At 34.5% G+C, this 27,301-nt stretch overlaps 2 protein-coding genes across 2 annotated transcripts; both read left to right on the top strand.

Moving 5' to 3' along the window:
- Positions 1 to 21,969: 21,969 nt before the first annotated feature.
- On the top strand, positions 21,970 to 24,463 carry LOC148192095 (uncharacterized). The gene is made up of 3 exons (XM_088100002.1): positions 21,970 to 23,685; positions 23,815 to 24,316; positions 24,414 to 24,463. Exons 1-3 carry the CDS (start codon positions 21,970 to 21,972, stop codon positions 24,461 to 24,463), a joined length of 2,268 nt encoding a protein of 755 aa, XP_087956128.1.
- A 56-nt stretch (positions 24,464 to 24,519) lies between these two features.
- On the top strand, positions 24,520 to 25,036 carry LOC148192094 (uncharacterized). Its single transcript, XM_088100463.1, has one exon. It carries the CDS (start codon positions 24,520 to 24,522, stop codon positions 25,000 to 25,002), a length of 483 nt encoding a protein of 160 aa, XP_087956589.1. The 3' UTR covers positions 25,003 to 25,036.
- Positions 25,037 to 27,301: the final 2,265 nt, after the last annotated feature.

Below are 27,301 nucleotides of genomic sequence, written 5' to 3'. Positions count from 1 at the left end.
TCCACTCCATTGATTTTAACTTATAAATGTAGTTTTATTTCGTTAGACGCATACGAGTCAGGACTTTTTTCACTTTGCTATTTGCTAGTATTGTAATGTTTGTCGTGAGATGCACCTTGCACATTTAACTTTATCTTCACAACTACCTTATTAACTTCAAGATCCTTCTTCACCAAGTTAACAACATCCTTAGGAAGGTCACATCATTCACCATTCCTATAGAACATCAAATGTTGCAGTCTCTCACTATTGTTTCTCATTTGTTTGGAAACCTTGCTCGTTGGTGAGACATACGCTAGCCAATGGGCTAAAATTGGTTGTGAAGTTGCACTAAAATGTGCAGCTCGTCGAGTCACTCGCTTGCATTCATCGGATCGCTCCACTAAAATGTGAAGCTACATTCCTATCTTATAGTCCAATATCTATAAACATATATTTCTTCTTTTTATCTACTACCCCAATATCTATAAGTTCAGGTGCAACAGTTCAATAGAAACTTCTCAAGACATTTTCATTTTCCACTCAGTCACCACCATCTCAAGACAACTTTGGTGACAATAGTGATGCTTAAAGTATGTTTTTATAAATTCAAATGCAATTATGCATATCCAATTCCATAAACAGATATGAAATTATTAGACAACATGGACAATGTACCCTAACCAACCAAGACAAAGGACACTACCTAAAACCATCATTTCTACCTATGAATGACAACAAAATAAGTGTGACAACACTATCAACCAATTTATGATGCAAACAATGATTCATTTAGCATCCTAAACATTGTTCAACTGAAAATAAAAACAGAACATACCCCAAATGCATGACTATTCATGTTAATTTGGACAAAATGCACACAACATTGGGGATTCAATTTGGACAAATTGCACAAGGGTTTCAATTTGGAAAAATTGCAACAACCACAAACACAAAGAACAAGCACAAATACATTAATACACAAACAAAGAAGGACTCATAACTTACCTCGATGATCTGTGAGGCAGCTAACAATTTAAGGCTTTTGAACAACCATAAACTCTTCCTCGACAAAGATACAACAAGCACGAACCTTCGATGACAACAATCCCTCAACAAATGCTGCCACAATCACACCCTCTCCCAAAACGAGGAACAATCCCTCGACAATAGAAAAACTTGTGAGAACAAGGGCTCACTTTTTAAGTGTAGAATTTCATAATTCAAGATTTGAACCTATTTCGTGGAAGAACTGTGATAGTAATAGTTTAATGCATAAGCTAAAACTAAAAATTGATATGAAACAGGTTTAGATTGCAATTACAATGGGTAATGTATAACTACAATGTTGAAATAAAAATTGAAATGCAATGAATGATTTAAAATCATTCTAGACTCTCAAATTTACTAATAAGTAAAAAAAATAGCAGAAAATGAAAACCAATGCATGATAGCAGGTGCAAGACAAATATGAATTCATGAGAAAACTGAAGCAATACATTCAAAACAAGTCACATGCACTCAAAATTCAAAATCACTCTCCTATGAATGGTAGCAATAAAATGATTGTACTAGGCAATACAATTATTCTCAATGACTTTTTGATGCTAATGAAATGTTTCAGCCAGTAAAAATTGCTAACATGGATTTGAAATGCAATGCATGAAGTGAACCTAAGCTAAGTTGTCCATTGAACAAGTTAAGACTAAGAAATGCAAGCAATAAAACTAATGCATGAATGGTAATCCTAGAATGAATAATGTGGTCATATGATGTGCACCAAAATGCAGAAAACAATAAAGATAAAAAGGAACCATAAGACAATCTGAACATGAATACTACAACAAACTTGAAATTGCTTTGAAAACCAAACCTATAAAAACTACTACTAAAACACATGTAAGCTAAGGAATTCAAGATAAATAGTATATTGGTCCCAAATTGGCAGCAATCATCATTGTAATAACACCACTAAACACCCTTCCAAATTTTGACGCACTATACACCATAACATACACAACTTTGCACTAAGGCAATCCATTAAACCAATTCCAAAATCAAAACAAGAAGGCACGTAAAGTTACTCATCAACCAAACCTTTCATGCCAAATTCTACTACACAGAAAACATATTTGAAATTATTATACTAGGGGAATGTACAAACGTGATTGTTGCCCCCTACACAAACAGTTTCAATCCAATAACAATTGACTAAAATACATAATTCCCAATATCATAAGTAATGTAGTCTAGTTAAGATTCAAGACAACAATTAAAATGAAAACACCACATACACCTGCACTAATTGCACGTCCAGTTTACTTCTTCTATCTCTATCACAAATGAAAAGAAAAAAACCTAAACACAGACTTACCTCTGGCAGACCCCGAAATAGCCTCTGTTGTGATAATGTCAGCCTTGTCACACATGGTCGAGCACCCACCAGCTATCACTTGAACCACCACCTTACTCACGACACCAGCGTTCCAGGACTGACACAAAATTGAGAAGTGGGAAGAGTAAGGGTCGAATCGCAATGAAGGTTGGGGAATGGTGGACTTCAACAACAATCGAGGTTAGGGTAGACCGAATAAAGTGGTGGTTAGGGCAGAGGTAGCACCGGTGGGGCAAAGGTAGCACCGGTGAGCCAAAGGGAGGATGAGATTGAGACGAAAATGAAATTGGGGAAAGGGAAACCTAATTTCTGATTTCATAAACTCGAAGCATAAACCAACAGTCGCAATCCCTCAGTAATGACTCATTTCATTTACCGACGATATTACCAGCAGTTAAACGCCATTACCGACGACCATAACCGACAATAAAATTTGTTTTTTATGTCTAATCTCGTTAATCAGACCTAAATTTACATGTTATCCCTACCTGTAAATTTACGTCTATCCAAATAGGTTAAACATAAAAACCAAGTTTTACATTTAACTTAATAGGATCATTTTGAAACCTTATATAAAAAATATATCAATACATTTTTAACTTCTAACATTCACTTTGTCATACATAAATCACGTGATATAATAAATCCATTTTGTATAAGTGAAAAAAATATAAAATATATAAAAAAGAGTTTACCTATATCACAAATTAGTCGTTTAATTTGTTATTCAAATTATCATTTTATAATGTTTAATATTGTTTTGTTTTATTGTTATAGAGGATATTTTTTTAATTTCCTCGCTGTTCTCAAATCCCCATAATTTTAAGAGATTATATATATATATAATTTTTTCTATCAAATTAATGGTATTATAATATGGAAATGAGTCATGGAATCAATTAAAATTAGTATTTCGATAGAAGTGATAGCTAATAGAAAGAACTAACAAAACATATCACTATAATAATGTGGTCATTATACATTTTAAGACAAAATATTACATTTGATTTGTTAAAAGTTGGGTAAAATTGAAACTAACATCCTAAAATATGATAAAAGTTATTAAACCTTTAAAAAAAACTAGATTTTTTATAATTTTTTTTGTTAATAATCGAAGTAATAGCTGATTGATATATATAGAAAATTGAGTAACTAAAATTTGTTGTATTTTCTTTTTCAGTAGAAAGACTAAAACATTTGTTTTTAGTATATTTGTGACACTAACAAGCTGTTATAAAATAAAAGATTAGGAAAAGGGCAATAAGATTGAGGGAAAATAAAGCGCAAGTAGTGGGAAATATAACACAAGATGTGATAGGGAACACAAAGATAATATGATGATAATGAAGAGAAGTTTGAAAAGTAGAAGGGACAAAATTTGGCGAGAAGGGTCGTGTTTGCTTTAAGTCAAAAAATACACAAACATGTACCACTTATTCTATATGCAAATAAATTATACAAAGTAGATGCAGTAAACTTTTTTTCTATATCTTCTATTTTTATGTTTCTTTTTGTCTACCCAACTGCACCCACTAATTACCACCATTTCCATCTCACTTAGTTTAATCTTCTTAAACACATCATACAGAATATCCTATCAGGAATCATTAGTTACTTTCATATCATTAAATAGATCTATAATTTTCAACAAACTTTAATTTCTATTCAAAAGTTAATTTCATATTGTGTCTGAACAAAATATTGAGTTATGTTAACAAATAATTGATTATCTTGTACATTTATGAAAAAACTCAAATAATTGATTATCTTGAGTTAAAATACTATTTGGATTATTACACCATAAATATAATAACCGGTTATTCACTAGTACAGTCAGGAAAAATGACAGCGGTTGTTTTTCCTTATAGGCAGCGGTTCTCGAACCGATACATATTCAGGCGTGGCAAAAAGTGTAATACTTTTGGCCTCGGGTGTGAACCGAGGCATAAAGGGAGAGGATTCGATATCGGTTCAACCATAACCGCAGCAGTAGAGTTTTTGGTTTTTTTTTATTTTTTTTTCGTAGGACTATATGCCTCTGTTCAGGGGAACCGAGGCCGTATTTCCCACCCTACTGCCTCGATTGTAGCTTGAACCGAGGCAGTAGAGTCTTTTTTTTGCTTATTCGCAAAACTTTCTGCTTCTGGTGTGGTTATAACCGAGACCATAAGTGTTTTTCTACCTCGGTTTTGACTTGAACCGAGGCATATATCCTTGTTTTTTTTAAAAAAATGAGGTCTGTTTCTGCAACATTCCCAACAACAGAAACAGACCTGCATATATATTTACAGCCAGAATAGTCCAGAATAATCCAGAAACGTATACTTTGAATGAAAATTATAATAACACATAAATACATTCAATTGAATCATAAATCAACTTCTTAGAAGCATAAATCAATCCAATGTAATCATAAATCAAGTTTGAAGCATAAATCAATGTAATGTACAAAGTTAAACGAATAATAATGTAGAAAAGCATCAAACAACTTAGAAACATAAACTTAGAACTTACTATATCCTAATATCTACTACATACTATTATATAAATGAATTACATATTTAGCCAGTGCTTTCCTCACAAATTGAAGTGACTTCTCTGGAATTGGAGCAGTCCTATTGAATCTCTGCATAAAATACAATGATTTCAATTAGTGTATTTGAAATCTAAACTATAGGGAAAATAAAATTCAAACCTAAGTAATATCGTTTCCCATCCACTGGTGTAATGTGCACGAATAATGGTCATCATCCAAAACATGACGTAGTAAAACCACATTCATATGACCCCGTTTGTCTATTACACTACAATATATCATCATAATTATAAAATGTTAAGTAACATCATTTGAATGGAACCAAATGTAACAAAGTATGGACTAAAATACCAAACCTTAAGGGCAACCCATGCAAGCTTTTTAGCTGTAGTAGTAGATCTCCCAGATAACATCATATGTGTTGCAAGGAAACTATTAAAAAAAATTCCTCTAGCATACATTTATATAACAAAAAAGTCGAAACATTGAGATTCTTACCAATCTACTACATGTCTAAGAGGTTTGAGAGGAGACTTCTGCAATGAACAAAACCAGACAGCAGTGTTCTCCGGTATGGAGATCACAAGTAGCTGCCAATGACACCTGAAATTGGTAATAACTTATGAATCATATATTCCATACCCATCGGACAAAGAATTTTTTTTTGCATCGTAATTACGATTGGGTAATGTATTTCCATTTGACAGCATTTCATTTAACAACGACAACAATTCTGTAAAACTCTTATCACTCCATCCATTGCTCGCCTTTAAATTCATGAGCCTTAACACCGCTGACAACCGTGTGAACTAAGTTGAACCCGCATACAAAGGATTCTCCGCATCAGTGGATATCGTTTCATACACATGTGCTTGGGCAAAAGCTTTTGCGCCAACATCGCGGATCATGTCCTCTAAGTTGTCTTCTTCTGCTTGATCTTCCATATCCATTGTGGAATCATAAACATTTTCGGTTGGAGAGACAGTTGGAAAGTCTGTTAATTCACCGTGCCATATCCATGTTGTATAACTTCGTATGAAACTATCACAGATAACATGTTCCCTAATATCAGTTGCGTTCAACTTCCTCCCATTCAAACAGTTCACACAGGGACATCTGAACTTGACTTTATCATCACCACTTGTACTCGCATTATGTTGCGCAAACTCTATAAATTCTTCTACCCCTCTCTCGTACTCAGTGCTAATGCGTGGTAAATTAATCCACCCTCTATCCGTACACATGTTTACTGAAATTGTTTACACAATTTCAATAATCTTGAATGATCACTTTGATTGTGTTTGTATTCAAGGTGTGACCCTATCCCATTCAAGAAGATTCACTTTTTTTAGTTTATTAAACATATCAATTTTAAACAACATATCTTAAATTTCACGAAATTTTGCCAGCATTTCGCATTGGTCTTCAGGTTACACGAAATGAAAGTGATTATAAATCACAATCAAATATGTACCCAAAGATCAATACAAAACACAACGACAAATTTTCATGAAATTTAAGACATGTATATTAAAATTGATATGTTATAATAAACTATGAAAAAGTTATTACTCTTCTTAAACTGTCCAACCGAACAATTCAAGATTCAATACTTGTAAATTATTATTACCATCTCCTCTATTTTCATTTGTAAAAAGTACATTTGTTCAAAAAATTTGGAGATAGTAAATAATTTTTGTATTGAATCTCAAACGGGAAACTAAGGCTAAATAACAACAACAATATATATTCAAGCAAACAAATAATTACATATGCAACATGCAATATATTCAAGCAAACAATATATTCAACCAAGAGTAAATAACGTCAATTGGTCTCAAAATCTATCTATCTTGTTATTTTTTTATGTCTTATATTTTGTTAACTACCTTGAGTTACACTCTTTGAATCAATTCCTTGAAAAATACTCAGTCTTTACTTTTTTAACTAACTTCACTTCCATTCTTTGAATTCCTTTCTTCTAAAAGACTTATTCTTCTTTTTAAATTCAAAAATAAATAAAAACCTAAATACATTTTCAATCACTTTATGTGCTAGGCTTAACGCCAATAAATCATCCCAAATTTCCAGCCTTCAAAGTTTGTTAAATAAAAACAACTCAGCTTAAATTTTATTAGGTAACAATGCTACAATTCAACGTGTCAATCACTACATTGTACATTTCTAAATATATAATTAAGATTTCACTGTTTTTTCCTATCAATTGTTTATGTTCTTTTTATTTACATTTTCTTCTCTCTTGTTTGCTATTTTACCAGTAAACAAATTGATTATAAGTTTCTAGACAACTCTATATATAGCTCATCCCTGTGTAACCTTGCATATTAAGAAGTAAAATTATTGTTTCATCTCCTAAACTGCAAGGGTGAATGATAACTCTCTATTTTTGCACTTTTATTTGTGTCTAGAAGTCTAGGTTAGCTTGTTTTTCTTTTTAATTGCTTAGAATTATTAGGACAGTTTTAGGTTTTTCTTTTAAATCTTTAGATTTGTAAAATTGTAGTTAAAAATAGATTTTTAGTAGTATTTTTTTATATTTGTAAATAATTAGGAATTTAATTTTTAGGAAATGTTTTAATAATAATATTTTTCTTTATTTTTGAATTGCTGAAATATTTTTTAATTGTTGATGGCCTTAATTCATTTTTTTTTTCTATATTACAAAATGAACCCTTATAAATTGGGCTGGTGATGTTGTTTGAAGAAGTGCACTACTGCTGCCTTCAATTGGCTGATTTTTAATTGGGCATTGAAAAGCATTTGGGTTGATGGTTGCGGTTGGAAAAACACTTGGGTCCTGGAACACTGCACTTGATTCTAAATTGCACTGAAGTGCTGAAAGCGCTTTTGAACTTCACTGCTGGGTTGCTGGAAACGACTGCGTTTTGGGAGCACTGTTGTTGCGAACGTTGGTAGGCTGAAATCCAATTAGTGATGCGGAGCGTTTTGGTGCACTATTGCCTTAGGGGTTCTTTGCGGGAGCACTTCATTTGGAGAAAGAAAAAAAAAAGCACTTCCCTTCGAGCTAAGCTAGGGCTCCCGTGAGTGAAGAGAGCTGGAGAGGAGCACATTACTTGCCTGGAGAAGATGACCGGAGCTGACTGGTGAAGATAGAGAAGAGGACCGAAGCTGACCGGTGAGAAAGAAGAGCTGACCGGAGCTGCCACGTGGAGGGCGAAGATTACAGTGTCACAGCAAGGTTCCCCTCTCCTATTTTCTTTTTCCCCTTTCTCTTTTCATTCTCCAACCCTATATAAAGGGGTTTTTCTGCATGTAAATGGATATCTGGAGAACACTTCTCATATACTTTTGATATACACTTTCAGACTCTCTGTAGATTAGGTTTTTTATGCTTTTCTTAAAGTAGAGATACTGTTCTTGATTCTGGATTTCGCTGATGAGATTCATGGAACCGTGACAATCCGTGAGCTCCTCATTCGGTGATCTCTGGTATAGTGTTTGTAATTTTCCTTTTTCATATTAATAAAATCGATTTCGTGTTTTCCTTTTATTCTTGTTTGTTGTGTCGAAACTGCTCTGTGTTTTTGATGTTTGCCATTGTTATGTTCTGAGAAAATGAATTGGACTCTGATTCTCTACATCTTTGCAATTCCTTTTGGAATTGAATGACTCTGTAGTGAGCATTCTTTATCGAGATGTCTTCTCGAGTCAGAGATGAGTCGAATGCATAAAGACTCATTCGAATTTATGTTTCTATTCTTTTCTTTCTATTTTCCAGTATGTGTGATTTCAATTTCAGTGTTGTATTCCTGTTCTTGTGAAAATATGCATTGGTTGAATAATTGAGTGAGAATTTCCATTTTAAGTTCTGAAATATGAACTAAAAAGCACCCAAGGAGGGCTTAAATTTCTCAGAATGTCTTTCTGAAGAGTAATTGAGACTCTTTCATTCAATCTATTGCATATTTGCCTCTGTTGTTTGCTTTCTGTCTAATATCCTTAGTTTGCTTCTTTATCTTTAGTATTTCTATTGACTTGATGTTAGAATAGTCTTAGTTTTGATTGTGATTTTATTTTCTTGTTTTTTTTCTTTCATCATTTACACATTGTAGTGATAATCTTGAGGTTTTGTTATTAGACAGTAGCAATGCTCATTAGTTTAGATCATTTTAGTTGCAGTTAAATTTTCATATTAGCTTAGATGTTGTTGTTTCTGTTTTAGGTAGTTTAGAGTTCCATTTTCTTTTATTTTTCCTTTTAGTTCATATTCTTTCTTTCCTTAAACAAATTTTCTTATTATTTTTAATTTCATTATTTCATACTTCATTTCCCCACCTTGCATTAGTAGTTAATAGTTAGTTAGTAAATAATACAAGATTTAATTCTACACTTTAAGCTTAATTCTAGTCGAGTCCTTGGATTGATACCTAGGTTGTCCCTATACTTCATTAGTGGGGAAACTTAGTTTGTTCTGATTTTAGGCGACAAAAATTAGTTTAACAGTGAACCATTAAAAAATGCAATAGTTTTTCAATGCAAACAAATGTAAGTCTATTCCTAAGTTATTCCTATCAACATACGTATACAAAAATTACTATAAAAAATTTCTATATTCCAAACACCATTTTTCAAACAAATGCATAATCAATCCATCTAACTAATTCTCAGTCATACAAGCACATAAATTATTTAGATTATAACATAACAACACAAAATCAAGATGAATCCCAATCAAAATTACCAATTTCGTAGGGAGTGGCGACAATGGGGAGGGACCGCAGCGGCAATGTAGTGGAGACAGGAGGGAGCATGGCGGCTATGGGGAGGGAGCGCTGCTGTAGTGGTGTGGAGGCAGCACGTTGGCGACGTTGCAGGGGGAGCGCGGCAGCAAGGCAGCGACGTTGTTGCGGTAGAAGACCGGCGTCGAGGTAGCGCGAGAAGCTGGCCACGAGGCACCGCGAAGCAATGCGAGGCTTCTTCTTGCGTGAGAACACCGGAGGTGTGGTGGTGACTAAACAGCATAGTGATGGCGACGATGACGGAGAACGAGAGGCGAGAGTTTGCGCGAGAAGAATGGAACAGTCCTAAAGGGCCAGGGCTGATAAACAGGCTATATTGCCTCGGTTAGAAACGTACTCGAGGTAATACACCTATACTGCTTCGGTTCTTAATCCTAATCGGTGTCTATACTAGCAGAAAATAACAAAAAATAAAAAATATAATGGCTATATGCCTCGATTGGACCCAAACGATGCGATAGCTTAAGCTTTCTACCTTGGTTCTGTTGATAACTGAAGCAGTATTGCTGTCAATTAGCTGTTGTGCAGAGGAGTAGCAGAGGATGTAGAGGAGTAGCAGAGAAGTAGGCTACGTGGCAAAGTTTACGCCTCGGTTCTGACTGTAACCGAGGCGGTAAGTGATTTTCAAAAAGTTGTCAGCTGATTTGCATTAGAGTAGGGGCAACGTGGCAATGCTTTAGGCTTCGGTTTCTGACTCAACCGAGGTAGTAGAGCTCTTGCGCTTCCGTTCCGTTTGAACCGAGGCATATCTCCTTCCCCAAAACTACAATAATGCCACCGCGCTTTTATACGCTTCGATTTCAGTAAAATCGAGACATATATAACGCGTTAAAAAGACATTTTTTTACTAGTGATCTTTTATATAGTCAATTATGTCAGTTAGTTATTTAAAAACTACTTTAGAAATCTCAACCTTTCATAAATATGATTTTTACAAGAGAGTTCTATTGTAATTTAGTAATCTTTCTGAATAATTATTTTATTTAATTTGTTTTTCAAAAAAAAAAATAGTTCAAGATTCATCAATAGGAATTCTTATAGGTTTTTTTATTGTATAATAAGTCATAAACGGTGATATCTTTCTTTTACTTTTTTTTTATGATTTGATTTTGATTTCGTACACATTGTGTGGCGTGTTAGGATAGGTAATTAAGAGTATCTTTGTAAATCTTTTTTAATTATGTTTCAGTGGAGGATGATTTGTATTCGAGTTACGTAGATGTTTTTTTGTAATTGAATAATTCAAAATAATACTGAAAAATTCAGCTTAGATTTTTTGGATTAATTAAATGATTCGAGAATAATTAAACTGGTATAAAAAAATTTCGTGTGTTTATTTGATATTTACTTATATTTTTTTGTGTTATTAAAACACTGCATAATATTCTTTCTTTATTAACACCTTTAAAGTTAAAAGGTTTTTTGCAATCAATTCATCATCTCTTAATTGTTAATGAATCTGCATTTAATACTAAATATAATATTCATTTATTTTATCTTTTAATAAAATCTTTTTAGCATTATTTTATTTAGAATTTTTAATTATAGAAAAATCAAATTTTGTATTCACTCGTATAATATTTTAAATTTTGTTTTACTAAATTTGGTGAAAAAGATAGATTACGAGAATAAATGTGACTGTAAAAGAACATGAAAATAAAGAAAACAGTGATATTAATGCACTAAGATTACCTCTATTTTAACATTTTCAATTTGTAAAGTATGAAAAAATATGGAAGAAGCAAAGTTAACTCAATCAACATGATTGTTTAGTCGAACTAAAAGGGTTGTTTGTTCAACTGGTCATTTCATTCTTTCAGTTGAGTTTAAATAATATTTCTGAGCAACTATATGCATTAGAAATACAAAACTTTGAGTCGGCAATCACTTATGTAACTTTAGAAAAAGAAATTTTGAAGAAGAGAAGAAAGTATAATGAAATGAGCTTATATTGAAGAACTTCCTCCTCCATGATGAGTTTCATCTTCACTTCAGTTTTCAGTGTTACATTCATTTAATTAATTTAAATATCAATATATAAATTAAAAATTATTGATATTTAAAATAATCTTTATAATAAATAGTAAATTTAAAAACCAATTTGAAAACTAATTACTTGATGTCTAAACTTGGTAACTAATATTAAAGATCAATATAAAGTTTAATTCACAAATTAATTATAATTTTTTATTTATAATAGAAAATATTTTATATACCAATAATTTTTAGTTTATAAATTAATATTTAAATTAGTGATAATTAGTTTTGGTTAATAAAATTAATTATTATTTAATAATTTTCTTCTAGTATATATTTTCTATTATATGTGTATATAATTATCTATTTTTTCTTCTTTATCATTATATTTTATTGACTATTATAGCTTGATGAATAATAAACTTAAACCTAATGAAAACTTCTTTTATTAAGTTTTTAATCCAATAAAAAAATTCTTATTAACTGTTCAAGAGACTGTCATACAATAGAATATGTATGCTATGAAATATTTGAAAATTATTTATCATAATGGTTGATACAATGAATATGGAGAAAAAATTATGTAATCAATAAAAAAAAACTTTTTAAATCGTTTAATATGCTTTTGATATTAAGGAAAAACTACGTCAAAATTTTAAAATGTGGTGACATTTTTTAAATTTATGTACAATTATAAGTTTTGGTTCGAAAATAACTCATACCCGTATATATTTCAGTTTTTTTAAAGGACCATTGTTACTATGCACTTGCACGCAACTGATCGGTATTGAACTATCAGTTTCTTAGCCGATTGAGCAGATTTAATGCACAAATAAATGTGATAACGGCTACAGTTAAACAATTAAGGTTTGCATTAATGACCATTAAGAGGTAAATTAATTTACATTCCTTTAAACTCTATAAATAAGGGTTAGGTTTGAGGTAAAGTGATTCAACTCATACTACAATACGTCCTATTAGGACTTCAATATCTAACTGTAACAAACAGTTCATACAACCACTCCTAACTTGAACGTCGGAGTGTCTTTTGTAGGTACCTCCCCTCTTTTACAACCGAGCGGCCAATATTGAAGGTGACCGATCGGTCTAAACTGGAAGAAGACAAGCGAAGCGCACCAGTCGAAGGTTAGTGTCTCGGTCTCACAACTCACACCGAAACATTTTGGCGCCCACCGTGGGGCCGAGAGCAAGCTGAAGACACCCAATGGTGACCACAAGAAATATGGAGGAGCAGAGCACCATAGATTTAATAAGAGAGTTACAAGCCCAGATTGAGGCACAGGCGCAGACTATACAAGCGCAGGCGCATGCGCAGCAAGAGATGCGGCGGAGGCATGAGGAGGAGATGAGGGCACTAAGGGCCGAACGGGAACCTCCCGGGCGGTCCGCCTCGAATCGGGAGAATGCTAATGAGGCAAGTCATAATCACGTCAACCCGAACGGTCGGGCTAGAGGGGAACCAACACCCCTGCAGACCGCTCGGCCTACCAGTTTATTGCCCTTCACAGCGACCATCATGCAAACCCCAATGCTAGAAAAGACTCCCCCCGTGTTGGATAAGTATGATGGTTCGGCTGATTCGGATAATCACTTAAGGACGTTCGGTAATGTAATGGCATTCTATACAGACAGCGACCCGATCATGTGCAGAGCCTTCTCGTTATTACTTAAGGAAGAGGCATTGGAATGGTATAACACTCTTCCTCCCAACACAGTGGATTGCTTCGCTACTGTGGAAAACCTCTTTAGGAGACAATACGCATCCAATCAAAAACAGGGGGTAACATTGGCGAATTTGGTAAATACTAAGCAGGAGAAAGGAGAAAGTTTGAAGGCTTTTATGAAGAGGTATACTGAAACCGCACGACGGGTTAGAGAGATAGATCAATCTTTTATTATCAATAATTTGCCTTCGTGTATGAGAGCAGGATATTATGCGAAAAAATTGTATGCACGACCGCCAAAAACTATGGAGGAGCTACAGGAACGAGCAGCTGAGTTCATCCGTATGGAGGAAATGCGATTGTCACAAAGGAAACGACAGCAAGAGGCTGATGTGGGCGGAAGTAGAAAGGACGGCAAACGACCGTTCGACAATAATGATAAGAATAGGGAGTTTCCCCGGCCATTCAAGTTTCACCATTATACAACCCTCAATGCACCTAGGGCAAAAGTTCTCGAAGAAGCCCTTAGCGCAGAACTTCTCACACCCCGAAGGAAACCATCTCCAAGAAACGCAGATGAAAGGAAGAGTTGCCGGTACCATCAAAACCATGAACATACTACAGAAGACTGCATCACGTTAAAAAATGAAATAGAAAATCTTATCCGGGCGGGACATCTCCGTAGGTTTATAAAGGAAGCAAGATACAACCTCCCCAAGGAAGGATATTCGCGAAGAAGTCCCGAGCGGGCAAATAGGAAAGACGAGCGAGGGCGGGGCTACAGTCGCAGTCCCGGTCGTCATCGGGAACGATCGGTTCGTGGATTTATCAACTAAGGAGAAACCTCCAAAACTCTATTAATGTCATGGTTAAATTTAGTTTCACTTGATTTAGACTTTTGTTATTGTCCTACGCTTTCATTACGGAATAAATAAGGCCAGGTACTTGGTGCCCAATCAATCGTTCCCAAACGTTGCTAAAGAAGTGCATATACAACGAAAAAAGTCTCTATAAAGAGTCTGAAGAAAAAGACCGAGCGGTAAATCCCGCTCGACCAAGAGGTAAACCATCTCGTCAAAATTGAAGATAAAGACCAAGAGGTAAATTCCTCTATAAAGATTTGAAGACCGAGCTGTAAATCCCACTCGGCGAAGAGGTAAATTCCTCTATAAAGATTTGAAGACCGAGCGGTAAATCCCACTCGGCGAAGAGGTAAATTCCTCTATAAAGATTTGAAGACCGAGCAGTAAATTCCACTCGGCGAAGAGGTAAATTCCTCTATAAAGATTTGAAGACCGAACGGTAAATTCCTCTATAAAGATTTGAAGACCGAGCGGTAAATCCCACTCGGCGAGGAGGTAAATTCCTCTATAAAGATATGAAGACCGAGCGGTAAATTCCACTCGACGAAGAGGTAAATTCCTCTATAAAGATGTGAAGACCGAGCAGTAAATTCCACTCGGCGAAGAGGTAAATTCCTCTATAAAGATTCGAAGACCGAGCGGTAAATCCCACTCGGCAAAGAGGTAAATTCCTCTATAAATAATTGCAGACCGAGCGGTAAAACCCGCTTGGCGAAGAGTACAGGTAACAGGATCCTGCAAATCACAACCGAGAGGTAAGTCCCTCTTGTCAAAGTTGAAAACAAAGACCGAGCGGTAAATCCCACTCGGCTGAGAGGTAAAACCCTCTCGTCAAAGTTAAAGCCAAGGACTGAGAGGAAAATCTTTCTCAACCGATCAGTTTTTCCTCTCATCAACCGGGAAGCTCTTCTAACAAGGACTGTCAAGTACACAGCCAAATTCAATACATGAAACCGTTCGGCCTAAAAAGGATATAACGACTTGAAGCACACGGAGAATAATTTGTTCAATGCAACGAGAACAATCTTCCTGAAACTCATAAGTCCTATAGTCAACCGTTCGACTAAAGCCGAACGATTAACTCGGACTTGGGGGGCTTATGTTACTATGCACTTACACGCAACCGATCGGTATTGGTCTATCAGCTTCTCAGCCGGTCGGTCTCGGCAAGTCTCTTGTCGTTCGGTCTCGACAATTGTTGAGCAGATTTAATGCACAAATAAATGTGATAACGGCTACCGCTAAACAATTAAGGTTTGCATTAATGACCATTAAGAGGTAAATTAATTTAGATTCCTTTAAACTCTATAAATAAGGGTTAGGTTTGAGGTAAAGTGATTCAACTCATACTACAATACGTCCTATTAGGACTTCAATATCTAACTGTAACAAACAGTTCATAAAACCACTCCTAACTTGAGCGTCGGAGTGTCTTTTGCAGGTACCTCCCCTCTTTTACAACCGAGCGGCCAATATTGAAGTTGACCGATCGGTCTAAACTGGAAGAAGACAAGCGAAGCGCACTAGTCGAAGGTTAGTGTCTCGGTCTCACAACTCACACCGAAACAACCATGTTTATAATTTTTCAAATAATTTCAAAAGTATCACTTTGTAAAGTTTTTTAATAATTTTTAAAATAATTTTTCATCAAAGTTTTTTCATTTGTGTTCATCAGTTCTCCACTACAAAAGCTACTTTGCTTCATTCCTCGTTGTCAAATGTCAACCACACTCTCACTTTCGTACTCATTCCTCCAGTCTCTTTCCTTTACTTCTTCGTAGCTAATGTGAAATGTGTCGCCGCGTTGTCACTACAAGCATCCATTTTATTTCTATTTTGAAAGCGATTAAAGGTTCATTCTTTTGTCTTGCATTTTCTTTTTTGTTTCATAATTCGTTTTTCCTAATGCAAGTATTTTTTAATCTCTTTTGTTTAATGTGGAGGTGGGAAAATAGTAATGACTATGTTTGTTGATGGGAACATAATAGTTCTACTATGAAAATAAGTGAAGATGAGAAAAAATTAAAATTTTTTAAAAAAATATATAAAAATAAGCTTCAATTCTTATTAAAAAAGGAATCTAAACGTAAAATAAAAAATAGATTTCAATATGAACCGAAGTCTAAAATTATATATTTTTTATTTCATTCAAATATATTCCGATAAAGAATCCAAACATAATAACCAAAATAACATGTAAAAAGTTCTTACCTATTGGTAAATGAACTTCATTAAATAACACTAGTGCAGTCAAGGGAAACGACAGTGGTTATTTTCGCCTATAGGCAGCAGTTCCGCAACCGAGGTATATGCAGGTGAGGAAAAAAGGGGTAGGCTTTTTGTCTTCGTTGTGAACCGAGGCAAAAAGGTGTAGGCTTTTGCTTCAGTTCCTACTGAACCGAGGCAGTATGTCGGACTCTACTGCCTTGGTTGGGACCTGAACCGAGGTAGTAGAGTGTTTTTTATTTTATTTTTTTTACGTTCGGTTTCGCCAGCTTTTTTACCTCTCGCAAGACCGATCGGTTGTGATCTGCGTCCACCATCTAGGTTGCTTAGAATGTGGAAACCACCACAGCCAGACCGAACCGCAAAAGAAAATACACGAGCAAGACCATGTGATCAAAAACTCAACTCGAAACGAAAACCTTAAATCCTTAAATCGCAAAATCAGATAACAAGAACAGAAATTTCCAAAACTAGAGAACAATTAAAACCCAGATTTCAAATCTCAAGATGCGCCTAAGCTATCGAAGTTGCCTCCCTTCCTGCATAAACGAACCAACACCGAGAAGCGAAATGGACTTTTTCCTCCATGCGAAACATGAACTAGAGTTGGAGAAGAGGAAAAGGAGGTTTGCGCCTCCCTCACTACGAAGCGAAACAAAACAAGAAGAAAAGAGAAAGATGAAGATGGGTGCTTCCCCCTTCTTGTGAAGCCGCGAGAGAGGAGCGAAGAACAGAACAAAACATTGCACAAAGAGAACCCCAAGGGCGAGAGAGAGCAGCGGCAAAAAACCTAAACGAAGGCATTATGTCTAAAAGTGCCTCTCTTCGCGAAAGTTAAACCTAAACGCATGTTATTACCTTCGTCCGTAGGCAAGCCGAAGCATAAAACGCGTACGACATCGGCTAAGAGGGAATCGAGGCAATAGAGGTTACCAAAATGGACTTTGGAATGTTTGGTTTCAGAGGATGTCTGTTTGTGGCAGGACATACTGCCTCAGTCTATGGTCAAACCGAAGCATAAAAAGCCTAAGGCATCGGCTAAGAGGGAACCGAAGCAATAGAGTTTACCAAAATGGATTTTGGAACGTTCGAATTGTCTCGGTTCTAAGCAGCAACAGAGGCAATATACTCGTTCAACATCAATAGAGTACCAAAATGAATTTTGGAACGTTTGGTTTCAGAGGATGTGTGTTTGTGGTAGGACATACTGCCTCAGTCCGTGGACAAACCAAAGCACAAAGAGCCTACAACATCGGCTAAAGGGGAATCAAGGCAATAGAGGTTACCAAAATGGATTTTGGAATGTTCAATTTCAGAGGATGTGTGCTTGTGGCAGGACAAAATGAATTAGAATGTTCGGTTCAGAGGATGTTTGGTTTTGGCAGGAGATACTGCCTCGATTCTGAGTAGCAACCGAGACAGTATAACCGTTTGACATCGCTTCTCAATGAACCGAAACATATAATGTCGTCATAATTACGAAAATGTCATCGCATTATTATACGTTTCGATTTTTGCAAAATCGAAGCATATAACGCATTAAAAAACTTTTTTTTTACTAGTGTAAGAAAGTGAAATGAAGAAATATAAAAGTAATAATATTGATATTATGTTAAATTTATGAACATACAAAATGGAAACGTAGAATTTATTTTAAAATTTACCATAAATTATTTAATATTATCAAAGTTAATGTTTTTATAGTTTGCCAACGGAAATGGGCTTAACTAGAATAAGAGAGCAGCTCGGTGAAACATGTTTGAAACGGAATAACTTCTTTTAGAATTTCATTCAGTGAGAAAAAAAAAAAACAAAAATCATTATTTTTTTCTATTTATATCCTTATTTAGTAATTACTATAAATAAGTAATTACTATAAACAAGGAAAATAAATGCAAAAGAAAGAAAAAAAATAAAAAGAGAAAAAAAGAATAAGACAATAATATATTGACTCGAGAAAGTTTAAATTCCATCAAATAAATATATTTTAATATATAAACAGAGATACTTTATATCCATTAAATTTCTTTAACTGAGGTAATATAATTATAAAAATCTTAAATTAATTAAGGAGAAACTTAAAAGTCCAAAGGAATTAGTGAGTAAGCAACTAGCAGTCACTGTAAGTTCATTGCAAGTTAACTTAGCATCAAGAAGATAATTTTTACATGAAATTTCAATTTAATAAATAATTTTTAGTTTGAACGTTAGAAGTTTAATTTTGTTAAATATGTTTAAAAATATTATTTATAAGAATTTAATTGATTCAATGATTACTGTCTCCCATGAAAATACACGTGATGTAAAAAGAAGTATAATAAATTGCAAGTTGCGAGGATATTGACGTTGAGTGGCAGTAGTGTTAGGCACACTTTGATGTGTGTTTTATTATGAAAAAGAAAGCAAAAATCTGAGAGGTGGGTTTTGTCGTTTTCATTCCTTCGTAGATACAATGGAAACATTGCCAAATGTAACCGTACTATAAAATCATCCCACTTTGTCATGTTCTCAATTTCGTTTCAACAATATTATATTACTATTGGAATCTGACGCCTTCTTCTTCTTCCTAGGCAAATTTCGGAAAACCTAGGTTTCCCAATCCCACTACCCATCTGTTGTTGTAAATTTCTAATATATAAATATCTAAGATATTTTTATATTATTTTCTAATCTGTCTGTTGGCTTTTTTAGTAAAAATACAATTTTTTATTATACTCTATCTCAATACTCTTATATATGATTAATATGTTATTAGTTATTAAATATAACAAGCTTAAATTTATCTTTTTATACTTTTCTATTTATAAAAGCATATCATATGTGCTCATCACAAATTAGGATTTATGGTATATATTTTTTTCTCTCTTTTATTTTAACATTATATAAAGTTAGGAATTAAATTATATTTTAATGAAATTTGTTTATTGATTTTATCTATTTTGTCTAGTCTTACGTTCGACTTTGAAAAATATATGTCTTGACATAAAAAATTATATTATAAATCTATATTAATTAAAAATAATAAAATAAATTTATATTATATAAATAATTGTGGATTTCATCTTAAAATTTGATTTTGTAAAACTTAATTATTTAAAATTTAATTTTATAAAATTGAATTAAGCTTGAAGAATAAGTAAAATACATCATTATTTTTTTACTTTCTGTTTATTTATTTTATTTCATATTTTTGAAGAAAAAAATGTTGTTAAGTCTCTCTTATCTCCATTGACGATAAAATATTAGTTTTATAATACTTTTGTATATGAATTTTTATTGTTTCTTGCAAAGAAAAGTTTGTTTTTCATAGTTATATGTTATTCTTTTAAAACTCTTATAGTTCAAAAACTAATTTAAGTGATTTTTTTTCAAATTATTTTATTATATGAAAATTCCTTTTAAGAACATGAAATAAAATACTATCAATTATGTTCTTTTTTTCATGAACAATTTTTAACTATGAATTATTTCTCGTGCACTAGTGCAGAATTGGCCTTTAACGTCACCCAATAGATGTCGGTCCACCAAAACTCCAACGTAAATAATTGACCGGTGGCATAAATGTAAATAATTGAGTATGGAGACGTCCGTTCTGGAGGGGGCCGGACGCCTATAATATTATAGACGTCCGGCTCTCTCTAACGGACGTTCAAAAGGCTGACTGTAAGATCCATGAAAAATAATTATGGTAAATTTTAGTATTTTATTAGTAATAATAATTTTAATGGATAGAAAAATGTAAATTTTGGATATAAAATTATAGTAATTTTAGAAGGAGAGGTGCAAATTTTTGGTAAACTTATTTAGTAAATTTTTTTTTTTAATTGAATAGTAAAAAGTAAATAGTAAATAGTAAAAAGTGAATAGTAAAAATAAATTTTCAGCATTTGGATTCCTTAGCATGGAAGAAAGTAGTAGGTAGAAATTAGGATCAGATTTGGTGAGAAAAGGATTGAAATATTATTTTTAAATAATATTAAAATAATAAATAATATTAAAATATTAATGAATAGTAAATTTTTTTTTTACTATAAATAGCCATGGGAGGGAAGGGTATTTTGCACCAAGAGAAGAGAAATCAAGTGAGAGAAAGTTAGAGAGAAATTTTTAGTTGCAAGAAGGGTAGAGGTTCTGAAAGGTTTCGGAGAAATAAATTCAGAGCAAGAGACGTCTAGAATAGAGGTAGGGGAGCTAACCTTTCTATGTTTTTTTATGATTTAATAGTTCTATGCTTTTATATTATGATTTAGTATTATTTTATTACTATTCATATATTGAAATTCTGTGTGAATATTGTTAATGTTTACTGTATGTTTATCTATGTTGAAATCCGGTATAAATATTATATGCTGTTGTTTTGAATCTGTAAATAAGAAATTTGTTAAAAACTAGTTGAGGAACACTTTGGCTAAGGAAAGACTTGGTACTTAAGTTGTCCATTGTGACGCACCTCTCTTTCCTGGAAGTCTACTCGACAAGTTTTTAACTTAAATCCTATTGAACAGATTGAGTACTGTTAAATTATTATGCAATATATTGAGTTTGTGTGATTTATGCGATGATTGTATTTTATTATATTGCATTTGAATTTATGCATCTGAACATGTTATGAGTATTATGGGGAGATTTTGTAGGGGTATAATGTGAGTTGAGGAATATGAGTATGGCATGAGTCTCGTGGAGAGATTCAGTAATATTATGGTATTTGTGTATATGTTGATGTTGAGGGTCCCGTAGTTGGAGGTTATCCTGATACTCTAATAATCATCTAGTCTCAAGTAGAGAGGGATGAATTATGTGGTGAGAGGAGCAGGAGGTCCTGGTCTATGTGCCGGTTTTGGACATAGTGAGGGGATTAACCTTGTGAATGGTATGAAGTATTTTGGAAGTGTATTTGTAAAAAGAAGTAGAAGTCATTACAAGTGCATAACCTCCCGTGACCGCTCATCAACGTATCATCCGGATGAGTGTCTATTGGGTATTGGGGTGTCTATTGGGTATTGTGAGACGAGTATCTAATAGGAATTGTGGTATGAGGGTGTCGAACATAATTATTATATGATGTTTATATCAAGGTAATTATACATGTTTTATAAATGATTTGTTGCATGTTAGCTCACCCTACTTGTTTGTGTTTGTTTTGTTTGGGTATGTGCGATGATCGTATAATTCGTTATACGGGAGCAGATGAAGGAATGTCGTCTGATCCAGTGCCAATGAAGAGAGAGACAGAAGAATAAGTTAGAAGAATTCGAATTATATTTATGAGTTTATAATTGAAATCTGAGTTTAAAACATGTGTAGACATATACTAACTATGAATTTATAAGTGTGAGATTACGGGATATTACCGTAAATGTAATGTTACAATATATAAATTATGAATTATCCAGCGTGAGATATTGGGATGTTACATTAATGGTATCAGAGCGGTTCGTCCTTAAGACGACCTAAGAGTTGTGGATTAATCCTACAAACTCATATTATAAATTATAATAACAATAATTCTCTGTATGAACAGAGAGAAATGGCTCGTAGACAACCCAATCGTGAAACCCCTGAGGTACCTAGCCTTGCAAGGGCTTTAGAATCTATCGCATCCGCTCTTCAACAACAGGGAGCTGCTTTAATGCAACAACACACAACGGCCCTACAACAGTTAGAAGCGGCCAGACTAAATTCTGAAGCAAGCCAAAGACAACATGCGGAAACCTTAAGACAACTAGCCGAGAATGGCACCCGTGTGGAAGCTCAACCTCAGAGAGTTCAGGAATGGACCTTAGAAAATTTTCTGCAACATCGTCCAGCTATTTTTAATGGGAAAACGAGCCCGGACGAGGCTGATCTCTGGATAAGGAACTTGGAAAAGATTTTTGAAGCAAAGAGGTGTCCACCCGAAACTAGGTTGGCATACTCTGAGTATCAGCTATCTGGGGAAGCAGTACACTGGTGGAACAACACAAAGCTGGTATTAGAGGAAAGTGGTGAGATTATAACTTGGGAAATTTTTAAGAGTAAATTTTACGCTGAGTACTTTCCGGACAGTGTGAGACATTTGAAAGAGGTGGAGTTCTTGCAGCTGGTACAAGGCAACAAATCCGTAGCTGAATATGCAGACAGGTTCAAACACTTGGTTCGTTTCTACACCCAACCGTCAAATGAAGAATGGAGGTGCAGGAAATTCAAAAATGGATTGAGAGCAAACATTCAACTAGCTGTGAATCCTTTAGCTATTAAGGAGTTTGCTGCTTTAGTAGAACATGCCAAAGCTGTGGAAAGGTTAATAAGTGAGGTTGAAGTTCAGAAGTTACCAAGGGTAGGAGGACCATCTGGGTCACGAGTTGAACAACATGTAAGGAATCGACCTTATGATAGACCACAACCTCAGAGGAATCCTCATCAGCAACAACACCAACAGAGAATAATCCAATGTTTCGTCTGCGGAGGACCTCATCTGAAAAGCGTCTGTCCACAAGTTAATCTGCGCAACAAATGTTTTCTTTGCGGAGCTGAAGGACATTTTGCTAGAGATTGTCCCTCTAACAGAAGAGGAACAACTCAACCTCAACAACCGCCTCAACAGGGAAGGACTGACAATAGACCACAAGCGACTGGGAGAGTCTATGCCTTAACGGGAGCAGAAGCTGCCAAATCAGGTACTCTCATCATTGGATGTTGTAATATAGCTGGTAAAGACTTGAATGTATTGTTTGATTCTGGAGCGACACACTCCTTTTTGTCTGAAACTCTTATTCAAGAGTTGAACCTACCTGTAAAAGAGCTGCAGTATGATCTTATAGTATCTACACCGGCCTCCAAATTGATAAAAACATCGAGGATGTGTCCTCAATGTCCAATCATTGTAGAAGGACGTAGGTTCAAAGTACATCTTATATCTTTACCTCTACAAGGTTTAGATGTAATCTTAGGAATGGATTGGTTATCTACCAATCGTATCCTTATAGACTGTAACAAGAAGGAGTTGATTTTCTCTGATCCTGAAGAAGCGGAGTTGTTGTCATTACAACAAGTGTTGAAGGAAGTAAAAGATGGATCTCTGTGTTTCATTATCTTGACTCATATGGAATATGAAGTAGATTTCATTAGATGTAGTACTTTGACTATATCTAGCGACTTTCTAACTTTAATCAAAGAAAAACAATTGGTGGATCCTAACCTGAAAGAGATAGCAGAAATGATCAAAACAGAATCAACTAAAGAGTTTAGGTTAGGACTTGATGGAGTATTAAAATTTAGAAGTAGAATATGTGTACCAGACAATGCAGAAATAAAAAGATTAATCCTTGAAGAAGGACACAAGAGTCGTTTTAGCATGCATCCCGGCATGACTAAAATGTATCAAGATCTTAAGGAGTCCTTTTGGTGGCCAAGAATGAAGAAGGAAGTAGCACAGTTTGTAGCAGCTTGTTTGACTTGCCAAAAGGCAAAAGTGGAACACCAAAGGCCTGGAGGAATGCTACAACAATTAAACATACCAGAGTGGAAATGGGATAGCATTGCTATGGATTTTGTTACCCATTTACCACGAACAATGAAGGGTAATGATGCCATCTGGGTCATCATTGATCGATTGACAAAAAGTGCTCACTTCTTGGCAATAAATCTGAGAATGTCAATGACTAAGCTGGCACAATTGTACATAAAGGAAATAGTGAGGTTGCACGGTATACCTTCTAGCATTGTGTCAGACAGAGACCCAAGATTTACTTCTAGATTCTGGCAAACCCTACAGGAAGCTATGGGCAGCAAATTGCGAATGAGTTCCGCATATCATCCCCAAACTGATGGACAATCTGAAAGGACTATCCAGTCATTAGAAGATCTGTTGAGAACTTGTGTATTAGATCATCTTGGTAGTTGGGATGAAATACTTCCTCTTGTGGAATTTACCTATAACAACAGTTTCCAAGCAAGCATAGGTATGGCACCTTATGAGGCTCTGTATGGCAGACGATGTCAAACTCCGTTGTGCTGGTATCAAGATGGTGAATCAGTTTTAATAGGACCTGAGCTACTACAACAAACCACCAACAAAGTAAAATTGATACGGGAAAGAATGAAGGCTTCTCAGAGTAGACAAAAATCGTATGCAGATCAAAGGAGGAGACCGTTAGAGTTTGCGACTGGGGACCATGTTTTTCTGCGAGTAACTTCAACCACGGGTGTTGGAAGAGCACTTCGCTCCAGGAAACTTTCTCCTAAGTTCATTGGTCCATACCAAATTTTGAGACGAATTGGGTCAGTCGCTTACGAGATTGCGCTACCCCCTCAGTTGGCCAATCTTCATTCAGTTTTTCATGTCTCCCAACTAAGAAAGTATGTACCTGACCCTTCCCACATTATAGAAATAGAGGAGATTCAAATCCGAGAGGACCTCTCAGTAGAAGTACAACCTGTTTGTATAGAAGATACTAAAACAAAGGAACTTAGAGGAAAAACGATTAATTTAGTCAGGGTAGTTTGGGATAAAAGGACAGGTGACTCTACATGGGAATTAGAAGAAGATATGAAACAATTATACCCTCAACTATTTTCTTGAAGTATAGAATTTTCGGGGACGAAAATTTTTGTTGTTGGGGAGAATGTAAGATCCATGAAAAATAATTATGGTAAATTTTAGTATTTTATTAGTAATAATAATTTTAATGGATAGAAAAATGTAAATTTTGGATATAAAATTATAGTAATTTTAGAAGGAGAGGTGCAAATTTTTGGTAAACTTATTTAGTAAATTTTTTTTTTTAATTGAATAGTAAAAAGTAAATAGTAAATAGTAAAAAGTGAATAGTAAAAATAAATTTTCAGCATTTGGATTCCTTAGCATGGAAGAAAGTAGTAGGTAGAAATTAGGATCAGATTTGGTGAGAAAAGGATTGAAATATTATTTTTAAATAATATTAAAATAATAAATAATATTAAAATATTAATGAATAGTAAATTTTTTTTTTACTATAAATAGCCATGGGAGGGAAGGGTATTTTGCACCAAGAGAAGAGAAATCAAGTGAGAGAAAGTTAGAGAGAAATTTTTAGTTGCAAGAAGGGTAGAGGTTCTGAAAGGTTTCGGAGAAATAAATTCAGAGCAAGAGACGTCTAGAATAGAGGTAGGGGAGCTAACCTTTCTATGTTTTTTTATGATTTAATAGTTCTATGCTTTTATATTATGATTTAGTATTATTTTATTACTATTCATATATTGAAATTCTGTGTGAATATTGTTAATGTTTACTGTATGTTTATCTATGTTGAAATCCGGTATAAATATTATATGCTGTTGTTTTGAATCTGTAAATAAGAAATTTGTTAAAAACTAGTTGAGGAACACTTTGGCTAAGGAAAGACTTGGTACTTAAGTTGTCCATTGTGACGCACCTCTCTTTCCTGGAAGTCTACTCGACAAGTTTTTAACTTAAATCCTATTGAACAGATTGAGTACTGTTAAATTATTATGCAATATATTGAGTTTGTGTGATTTATGCGATGATTGTATTTTATTATATTGCATTTGAATTTATGCATCTGAACATGTTATGAGTATTATGGGGAGATTTTGTAGGGGTATAATGTGAGTTGAGGAATATGAGTATGGCATGAGTCTCGTGGAGAGATTCAGTAATATTATGGTATTTGTGTATATGTTGATGTTGAGGGTCCCGTAGTTGGAGGTTATCCTGATACTCTAATAATCATCTAGTCTCAAGTAGAGAGGGATGAATTATGTGGTGAGAGGAGCAGGAGGTCCTGGTCTATGTGCCGGTTTTGGACATAGTGAGGGGATTAACCTTGTGAATGGTATGAAGTATTTTGGAAGTGTATTTGTAAAAAGAAGTAGAAGTCATTACAAGTGCATAACCTCCCGTGACCGCTCATCAACGTATCATCCGGATGAGTGTCTATTGGGTATTGGGGTGTCTATTGGGTATTGTGAGACGAGTATCTAATAGGAATTGTGGTATGAGGGTGTCGAACATAATTATTATATGATGTTTATATCAAGGTAATTATACATGTTTTATAAATGATTTGTTGCATGTTAGCTCACCCTACTTGTTTGTGTTTGTTTTGTTTGGGTATGTGCGATGATCGTATAATTCGTTATACGGGAGCAGATGAAGGAATGTCGTCTGATCCAGTGCCAATGAAGAGAGAGACAGAAGAATAAGTTAGAAGAATTCGAATTATATTTATGAGTTTATAATTGAAATCTGAGTTTAAAACATGTGTAGACATATACTAACTATGAATTTATAAGTGTGAGATTACGGGATATTACCGTAAATGTAATGTTACAATATATAAATTATGAATTATCCAGCGTGAGATATTGGGATGTTACACTGACGGGGGGTTGAAGAGTTGATTGCTTCAGCCTATTGAACGTTTGTTCTGGAGGGGGACAGACGTATATAATATTGTAGACGTCCGGCCCCCTCCAGAACGGACGTTCAAAAGGCTGACGGGGGGAGTTGAAGAGTTGATTGCTTCAGCCTTTTGAACGTCCGTCCTGGAGGGGGTCAAACGTTTATAATATTATAGACGTTCGGCCCCCTCAAGAACGGACGTTTAAAAGGCGTTTAAAAGAAGGACATATATACCAAAACGCGAACCCACGAGGAGTTACGTGCTTCCGTGAGAGTTCCCTCTGCGCCTTGCATTTCCAGGTTGGTTTTTATCTGTTTTGGACCATTTAATCTTACTTTTATTCCGATTAAATTGTTCAGTGATGAAATATCTTTCATTTGGACCGATTAAAAATTGTTTTCGGTGCGTTTTGGTGTAGTTTGTTTCGTGTTCTTGGGCGGCGTTTTTTGGCCTACGTTTTAGGTTGTGCACTCCTCC

Source organism: Vigna umbellata, chromosome 10 (genome assembly GCF_029865625.1).
Source record: "Vigna umbellata cultivar VRB3 chromosome 10, Vumbellata_1.0, whole genome shotgun sequence".
NCBI classification, from domain to species: Eukaryota; Viridiplantae; Streptophyta; class Magnoliopsida; order Fabales; family Fabaceae; genus Vigna; species Vigna umbellata.
This window is presented reverse-complemented; position numbering and strand designations above follow the sequence as displayed.

Excerpts from the sequence above, each read along its gene's own strand:
- LOC148192094 (XM_088100463.1), top strand. The coding sequence starts at position 24,520 with ATGAAGGCTTCTCAGAGTAGACAAAAATCGTATGCAGATCAAAGGAGG.
- LOC148192095 (XM_088100002.1), top strand. The coding sequence starts at position 21,970 with ATGGCTCGTAGACAACCCAATCGTGAAACCCCTGAGGTACCTAGCCTT. Across the intron at positions 23,686-23,814 it reads TTAGGTTAGGACTTGATGGA|GAGTCCTTTTGGTGGCCAAG; the intron begins GTATTAAAATTT and ends CAAGATCTTAAG. Across the intron at positions 24,317-24,413 it reads TTGTGTATTAGATCATCTTG|ACGATGTCAAACTCCGTTGT; the intron begins GTAGTTGGGATG and ends TCTGTATGGCAG.